The 8,213-nt window shown below is 43.8% G+C and overlaps 5 protein-coding genes across 5 annotated transcripts; all 5 read left to right on the top strand.

The window, feature by feature from the left end:
- Window position 1: 1 nt before the first annotated feature.
- TM35_000771060 (uncharacterized protein) lies at window positions 2-1,051 on the top strand (the record flags this gene model as incomplete). Its single annotated transcript, XM_029031330.1, has 1 exon — window positions 2-1,051. A coding segment is annotated over one exon (1,050 nt), but the record flags the coding sequence as incomplete, so codon positions are not given.
- Window positions 1,052-1,613: 562 nt separating this feature from the next.
- Window positions 1,614-2,444, top strand: TM35_000771050 (uncharacterized protein; the record flags this gene model as incomplete). Its single annotated transcript, XM_029031329.1, has 1 exon — window positions 1,614-2,444. The coding sequence occupies one exon, from the start codon at window positions 1,614-1,616 to the stop codon at window positions 2,442-2,444; it is 831 nt and encodes a 276-aa protein (XP_028877371.1).
- Window positions 2,445-3,230: 786 nt separating this feature from the next.
- Window positions 3,231-4,067, top strand: TM35_000771040 (uncharacterized protein; the record flags this gene model as incomplete). The annotated part of the gene is made up of 1 exon (XM_029031328.1): window positions 3,231-4,067. The coding sequence occupies one exon, from the start codon at window positions 3,231-3,233 to the stop codon at window positions 4,065-4,067; it is 837 nt and encodes a 278-aa protein (XP_028877370.1).
- A 700-nt stretch (window positions 4,068-4,767) lies between these two features.
- TM35_000771030 (uncharacterized protein) lies at window positions 4,768-6,198 on the top strand (the record flags this gene model as incomplete). The annotated part of the gene is made up of 1 exon (XM_029031327.1): window positions 4,768-6,198. The coding sequence occupies one exon, from the start codon at window positions 4,768-4,770 to the stop codon at window positions 6,196-6,198; it is 1,431 nt and encodes a 476-aa protein (XP_028877369.1).
- A 728-nt stretch (window positions 6,199-6,926) lies between these two features.
- On the top strand, window positions 6,927-8,033 carry TM35_000771020 (uncharacterized protein; the record flags this gene model as incomplete). The annotated part of the gene is made up of 1 exon (XM_029031326.1): window positions 6,927-8,033. The coding sequence occupies one exon, from the start codon at window positions 6,927-6,929 to the stop codon at window positions 8,031-8,033; it is 1,107 nt and encodes a 368-aa protein (XP_028877368.1).
- Window positions 8,034-8,213: the final 180 nt, after the last annotated feature.

The following is an 8,213-nucleotide window of genomic DNA, read 5'->3' as shown; positions in this document are numbered from 1 at the left end:
GGCCGGCGGTGCGCTGCGTGTACGCCCCGCTGCTGAGAGCGAGTGGCTCACATGCGGTGCGGGCAGCCGTGTGTCTGCATGTGGGAAGTACGCAGACCTCTGCAGCCAGCAGCGTACAGCAAGAGCAGCAACAACAACAACAATTATTGGTACTACTACTGTTAATGCTAATGATGGACAGCCAAAGGCGGTGATGGCTAATGCTGTGGAATGGAGTGATTTGTTTATAACAGCAAGCCGAGATCATCAGTGTCGGGTGAAGAATGATACTAAAATTCATAATTTAAATTGTTCGGCGTATAAGAAAGCTCGTATAATTGATGGAGTTTCGGATCCTACTCCCGATTTGACACCGGCGCAGGCTGCTGAAAAGAAACCGGGTGCTCCTCAACCACTTGGGGAAGAAGTGCGTTTGGTAGAAGAGGCAGTACGTGCACAAGATCGTTCTTTAACTGAGGTCCCATCACTTACTACGTCTACAGTGACCCATTCAGATCCTGTAATCATCAAGAACAATCCTTTAATAGCATCTCCCATTGCAGCTTCAGATGAGCCAGGTAATGGAGAAACAGGAACAGGTGCGACACCAACGCCACGTCAAACTCATGGGTCTACTACAGCACCACAAAGTGACAACGAAGCGCCGAATAAGGGTAACAGTGCGCCTGCCGTGCCAGACTCACGAGGAACCAGTTCCACTACTCCGCCGAGAACAGAAAATCAAATAACAGAACAAAATACTCCCACAGAGAGTAATAGTTCACCTGGCAGCTCAAATCCTACACAGCAACCATCTCCTGCAGGTACGACTTCCAAATCAGGCTCAGAAGAAACCACTTCCACTACTCCGCCGCTCCCGAAGAACACTGTCAGTGAAGCACCATCCATCACTCCTTCTCCTGTTTCCATAAGCGACTCAGAGTTCAGCAGCAGCAGCGCTCCCACTGTACATAACAAAGCTAATGTTGACAGCAGTATCAGTCCTGTGTGGATGCGCACTGCAGCACCGCTGCTGATTGTGGCTGTGTTGGTCTCCGTTACTGTGTACTGAACGGTGGGACTCATCTGAGGAGAAATAATAATAATGATTAAACTAACATAATCATAATTGCGTACATCCCCCATGGGTGAATAAATTAATAATCTGTTTACCAGCATTCTCTTTTAATTGGAATATCTTTTCTTTTACCTTTGTGTTCTTTTTCTAATAATTCCATTACTTGCTTTTCCCGTTATGTGTGCAGAAAACTGGGCTGTTCTGCTCACTGACGGTATACATCTCTTGCTAGTACATGCATGGGTGTGTGTGTGCAGTAATTTAATAGATAAACTAGAGCCGTGGGGTATTGTGTGTGTTTGGCTCTCTATCTTATTTGGGTATTGTGGGGTGTTCTCCTTTTTCTATTAATAGGTACATATTATCATACAAGCGGGATATTTCTTTTTTGCTCGCTATTTGTGCAGTTGATCCTTCTCTTAATCTGACTATTTGTTGTACTGTTGTGTGTTTGTTTGTTTCTGTTTTTCACTCCCTTCTTTATTGTGCATTCCATTGAAGTAAGACAGGTGCAACGATATCCACAATTCCTGCAACCATTGGAATAATAATAATAATGATGCGCTACGTTCTGTGTATCCTCGCTCTCCTGCTCTCATGTGTGTGTGTGTACGTCCTCGCTGAAGAAGTGCCTGCCGCCGATCTTTCCGACCAAGTCCCTGATACGGAGAGTGAGACGAAGATTGTTCATGGTTCTGGTGATGGCGGTGATAGAGGACCTCAGGAAAAAAGAGAATGTGAAACAGGTGGTGAAGTAGGTGAGAAGAATACTTGCGAAGCAAAAACCATGGAAACGGAAGTATCACGTACCTCTGCTGCGGCTGAAGCAAAAAAAGGAGTTCCTGGGGAACCTGGGGCATCGTCACAAGATGCACATCAAGTATCGCCACAGCATGGAGGTGGTGGACAAGCTCCACAAGGTCCCAGAGGTGAATCTGGAGGTCCTCCTTCTGCTCCTACTTCTCCTGCTTCTGCTCCTGCAGCTTCTCCACCGGGTAAGGATGGTAATAGTGTTGACTCTGGAAGTGAAGGTCAACCGGAAAGTAACGCCATCCGTACAACAGGCGGAGCCGAAGCAACAACCTCAGCAGGTGACGCACAAGAGGCTTCTTCTTCTTCTACCAATGCAAACGCAGGCAGTGCCAGTGGTTCTGACACTTCAACCGAGAATGGAAGCATATCTGAGGAAAGTGAATCAACAAGTAACCAAGAAGGTGATGTGGGAATTGCAGACACCACTACCACCACCACAACAACAACACTTCCTCCTGAATCCACAAACAACAAGAAGGGTGATGCAGACAGCAGCAGCAGTATCAGCAGTTCTGTGTGGGTGCGTGTACCACTACTGATTGTGGTTACACTGGCCTGTATTCTTGTGTGCTGATTGTCCTGATTGTGGTGGTGTGACTCAGGTCATCCTTTGTTTTCTTTTTCTTTTTTTTTTGCATGCATCCCTACAGTCTAACTAATCTTCCACATGTTAAGATTTTCTTTTTTTGTTTCTTAATGTTTTATGTGTTTTGTGTGTTTTTGCTCTCTTTGTGTTTATCCTATTATAATTATTGCTACTACTCCATTGTGTGTGTGTGTGTTCTTGGAGTCTCTCTCTGTGTGTGTGCACCTGGGCTTGCACTGTAATGATGAACTGCTTTTTGAAGTGGGAAAAAGAAATAAGAATGATAACAGATGAATTTATATTTATAATTGCGTATATATACATATGGACTTATACCCATAGTTGGTGTATCTGTATGTGTTTACTTGGTAAATTGGGCTAATGGTTAATATCTGTTTGTTTGCTTGTGGTTGGCTGGTGCTTTTGTGTGTTTGCTCCTTTATTGTTATTGTAGTCTGCTTAGTGTAGAACGAAAGCATAATAACATTCGTAAACACATATATTTATTATTACAAATGATTTTCAAGCATAACCATAGTTCTCTGAATTCTTTGTTTGATGATGCCGTTAGTTTTCTTTTTCTCTGGATTTCTGAGACATTTGGTGTGATGTTTCTATTTATTGGACTCTATATTGTTTATTTTGGTGTTAATGTTTTGTGTGACTGATGCTTTTTGTTGTCTTTGCTTCCTTCGTGTCTCTTTGTTTTATTGTTTTTTTTTATTCTTTCTTCAGGTTCAGAGGTCGACAGCAGGCAGAATAACTCTTATTGCGATGCTACTGCGCTTTTTGTTGTGTGCTTTGATTTTGTTTCTGAGTGTACCCTCTCTGTGTGAGACGGCTGAGGTTTCTCCTCTTGAGCGGTCTTCTCGTGAATGTCCTACCACTACTGCTGATGGTGGTGCTTGTCCTGCCACTTCCCGTGTTGATTCTCCTCAGCAAGAACAATGTCGTCCCACCGAAGATGTCTCTAAATGCAGTGAACCTACCAAAGATTTAAAAGAGAAGCTTCAGCCTTCTGATAAACTTGATACAGGGAGGGACGCATTGAACGAAGAAGATCGGAATCAAGGGCTAGGGGAAAAAAACAGAGAACTTGAACTGACTGAAGAAACAGTTACAAGTGAACTCAATGGCCACCAACCTGCAGAAATCAAAGGAAATGCTACACCACCACCGGGTAATGGTAGTTCTGGTGACAGTACCATTCAAGGAACTGAATTGCCGGCCCAGTCGCAACAGAACACTATGGAAGTGCAACCGCCTACAACTACAGGAGAAGATGAACCTAAAAGTAATGATACTACACCCAATACAGAATCCGTTGCCCAAACAACTGCACAATCACAAGAAGATAATGGAACACAATCATCTGTTGCCGATACCGCTGGGACTCCTGCATCACCTTCACCAGAAGGAAATGCAAATACTGCGGATGACACTACAACACAAAATGAAGGATCAACCACCGCAACAACAACACTTCCTCCTGAGCCTGCAATCAGCAAGAAGGGTGATGCAGACAGCAGCAGCAGTATCATCAGCAGTTCTGTGTGGGTGCGTGTACCACTACTGATTGTGGTTACACTGGCCTGTATTCTTGTGTGCTGATTGTAATCGTGGTGGTGGTGTGTGACTCAGGTCATCCTTTGTTTTCTTTTTCTTTTTTTTTGCATGCATCCCTACAGTCTAACTAATCTTCCACCTGTTGGGATTATCTTTTCTTTTTTTGTTTTCTTAATGTTAATGTGTGTTTTGTGTGTGTTTTTGCTCTCTGTGTTTATCCTAAAATTATTATTATTGCTACTCCATTGTGTGTGTGTGTGTTCTTGGAGTCTCTCTCTCTGTGTGTGCACCTGGGCTTGCACTGTTATGATAATGATGATAAACTGTTTTTAGAGCGGGAAAAGAAATAATGGTTTCAGATGAATATTTACTTTTATAATTGCGTATATACACACATATAGACTTACACCCATAGTTGGTGTATATTTCTGTGTTTACTGTGTAAATTGGGCTAATGGTTAATATCTGTTTGCTTTGTTTGCTTCTGTGGTTTGCTGGGCATTGAGCCTTTTTTGAGATATTTGTGAGTGTGATTTTTGTTATTTCTAACTCTTAATGAGGTAATTGTGCTGTATTTCATTCTTTAACTTGCCGGTGTTTAGTTTTGCGGTGTGAGTATCATCGTGGTTTTCGATTTATGGTTACTAATTAGTTGATGTTTTATTTATTTTCTGCTTCTTTTTGGTTGCTTTCTATTGCTAAACCCACACAGATTTGGTAATCCTCAGTGATATTAATAACAACAATGTCCATGTTGCCGTGCCGTGTTTTGTGCCTTTTGGCCATTGTACTCTGTTGTGTGGGTGTGGTAACTGAAGCTGCTGATTATTCGCAAAGCCCCGCTGGCATGTATGTGAAAGCACTTCGCATTCCACAAGAAGCATTGAAACTGAAAGAGGAGTGCGAGAAAGCCGGCAAGGATGCTGAAAAGGCCGCCGACAGTGCCTACAATTTTGTTGCCACTCTTCTGGCAAATATCGAGGCGGTCGCTGCGGACCCAGCAAGGGTGAAGAAGGAGAGGCGGAAAGGACATGAACTCATCACAAAAGCAGAGCAAGCCTCAGCAAAAGCAAGAAAAGAGGGAGACAAAACTACAGACAGTGCAACTGGGACTAAATCCATGGATACCTCGTCTCTTGAGCAAGCAAAAAAATATTACGAAAATGGGAAGAACAAACTTACTGAAACTGTTAACTCTTTCAATAAGGCCATCAAGGCGGTTAAAGATGCAGAACACGCGGCACGTTATGCTAAAAAACATGCCGACCGTGCGGAAGAGGCTGCCGAACGTGTGAAGGATGTCCTGAAGAAACTCGACGCTGCAGTTGCCGAAGCTGAAAAGAAGAAAAAGGAAGAAAAGGTGAAAAAGGAGAAGCAGGTGGAGTCTCAGCCACAGGAGCAGAAAAAGGATACATCTCTTGGTGGGCAGCAAGGGCATACAGAAGGAAATAAGTCGGAGCAAACACAAACACACACACAGGTGCCAGCGGTTAAGGAGGCGCCATTGGAAAGGAATGAAGGCAGTGTTGCAGTGGGTGCAGACGATACCAGGGATTTACTTAACACAGGGGTAGGAAATGGAGACCACTTGGTGGGGAAACACCATATCGACACGGAAGAAAGTAACACTTCTGAGGATCATCATGACGAGGAAGGATATTTACGACAGACAGTGGGAGAAGTGAAGAGTGGACATATTACGACAAATAAAGAAAACCAACTCATCCCACCTCAAAGAAAACAAACACAGGAAGAGGGTGTTCAGAACACTCATACCTCCGTTAAGATGGAGGAACTGAAAGAACTACATACTGTGCCTCACCATGCACAGGAGAAAAAAGAAGAAGAGCATAACAGTACGTATCAACGACCACATGGAAGAAGTGGGGCAAGAGAGATGACTGAAGATTTGCACACACCACAGACACCAACACAAGAAGGAAACTTATCAGAGAACCAGACTCACAGTGGCAAGGTATCGCGACAAACTCACTCTCTTTCATACCCTCCTTCTTCTGATGCTCCTAATATTCGTGAAATGGCTGCCAATGCTCTACTCAAGAGCGATGCACTCGCGAAGGCAGTCCAACAACTGGACGGCAGCAGCAGTCCTGCGTTACTGCGTGTTCCACTCCTGCTGCTGCTCTCTGTGCTGGGCTGCATGGCCGTGTGCTGAGCACTATGGTGGGATCCATCCAGAGAATGTTGGTAATCACTTGTTTACTGCTGATAATAATAATAATAATAATAATAATAATAATAATAATAATAATATAATTGCTACTGTGTTTTGTACACTGAGCATTGAGAAAATTAATTCCGATGACCCCCACTGGGCTAGGGTGCATCAATTTGTGTGGAAATAATTAATCTCTTTTAATTTTTATACTTGCAAGCAGAGCATTGCTGTGCACCTTGTGGTGTGTGTCTCACTCTGCAATTGTGTGGTTCTGGTAAATGATATGTCTTTTTTTATTTATTTGCTTTCACATTGTTTCTGAGCGGGTTAACATATAATATGCTTTGTTCGTATGGGAATACTAACTATAATGGGGACAGGGAGAAACTAACACACAGAGAGATTTATGCATTATCCATTATTATTGTTTTTGTGTGGCTATCTCTGCAATGTTACCAAATAATATTCAATTCGCATATAATCTTTTCATTTTTATGGGATTGTAGTGGTTCTTCATTTTGTTCGAATAATGGGTATTTTCCCTAAAATGTATCTTCCTGCGTTATATTCATGGTTGACTCCATATGTGTGTCTCTGTGTGGAATATTAGCGGTGTAATGATGCTTCTGTTTTCTCTTCCTTCTTCTTTCTCTTTTCCACACTCCCTGTGTAGACCTGTGAACTCACGTGACGAAAACAACACGAACAACAAAAAAAAGTGGACGATGACCCTCATGATGATGGGCCGTGTGATGTGTGTGTTGGCCGTTGTGCTGTGCTGCGCCTGCGGGTATACCATGGCTGCTGCTGCTGCTGTTGATAATGACAGTCCCAGTGGCCGTGGTGTATCCCGTGGGGCTGTGGAGGTGTCGTGCGGGGCCGGCGGTGCGCTGCGTGTACGCCCCGCTGCTGAGAGCGAGTGGCTAACATGCGGTGCGGGCAGCCGTGTGTCTGCATGTGAAAAGTACGCAGACCTCTGCAGCCAGCGTACCGCAAGAGCAAGAGGAGCAAGAACAACAACCATTGCTACTACTACTAATACTAATGGACAGCCAAAGGCGGTGATGGCGCATTGGAGTAGTTGGGGTTATGGTGGTCTTACAGCGGATGAGATTGAGAAGCTTAACAAGACGTATGAAAAAGAGTTGGAGGAGCGGGAAAAGAAGAAAATACAACAGCAGCAGGTGGCAGAACAACAGGTACAGAATCAACAAGAGACAAGTGAACCGCAGAATGTCGTAGTGGAGACGGAACAAGCTGTTCAAGACGCTCATGTCTTGGGTTCCACATCCGAGCCTACTAGTGGCCAACAAAAGTTATCTCCTGGTGCACCTAAAGAACCTTTACCTCAAGATATTGCAGAACCACGCAGTGCAGAAGAAGTTACCCCCCACACACAAACACCTGTTAATCCAACTACAGGGGAACATCCAACTGTAGAGGTTGATAACAATAATCAAAACGCACAAATACAGTCTGATAATACCAAAGAAAATAGTGATGTGAAAGAAGGTATTCCTGCCAATCGTTCACCTTCAGAGGTGAGTTCGACAGCAGACACACAAGGAACTGTTACCTCAACTCCGGTCACTGCTAACACTGACGCAGAAACTCCCAACACACCTGCCACCACTCCGCCCACCACCGAGAATACTGTCGAAGCACCAACCACCACTCCATCTCCTGCAGTTGTAATCGACCCAAAGATCAGTAATATCGCTTCCACTGTTCAGAAGAAGGCCAATGTTGACAGCACTGTCAGTCCTGTGTGGATGCGCACTGCAGCACCGCTGCTGAGTGTGGCTGTGTTGTTCTTCTTTACTGTGTACTGAACGGTGGGATTCATCTGAGAGCAAATAATAATAATGGTAATACTAACATAATCATAATTGCGTATATCCACCATGGGTGAATAAATTAATAATCTGTTTACCAGCTTTCTCTTTTAATTGGAATATCTTTTCTTTTACCTTTATGTGTGTGTGTGTGTTCTTTTTCTAATAATTCCATTA

The sequence above is a fragment of the Trypanosoma theileri genome (genome assembly GCF_002087225.1).
Source record: "Trypanosoma theileri isolate Edinburgh chromosome Unknown TM35_Tth_77_V1, whole genome shotgun sequence".
Lineage (NCBI taxonomy): Eukaryota > Euglenozoa > Kinetoplastea > Trypanosomatida > Trypanosomatidae > Trypanosoma > Trypanosoma theileri.
Note: the sequence above shows the minus strand (reverse complement) of the source record. Positions and strands in the feature narration are given on the sequence as shown.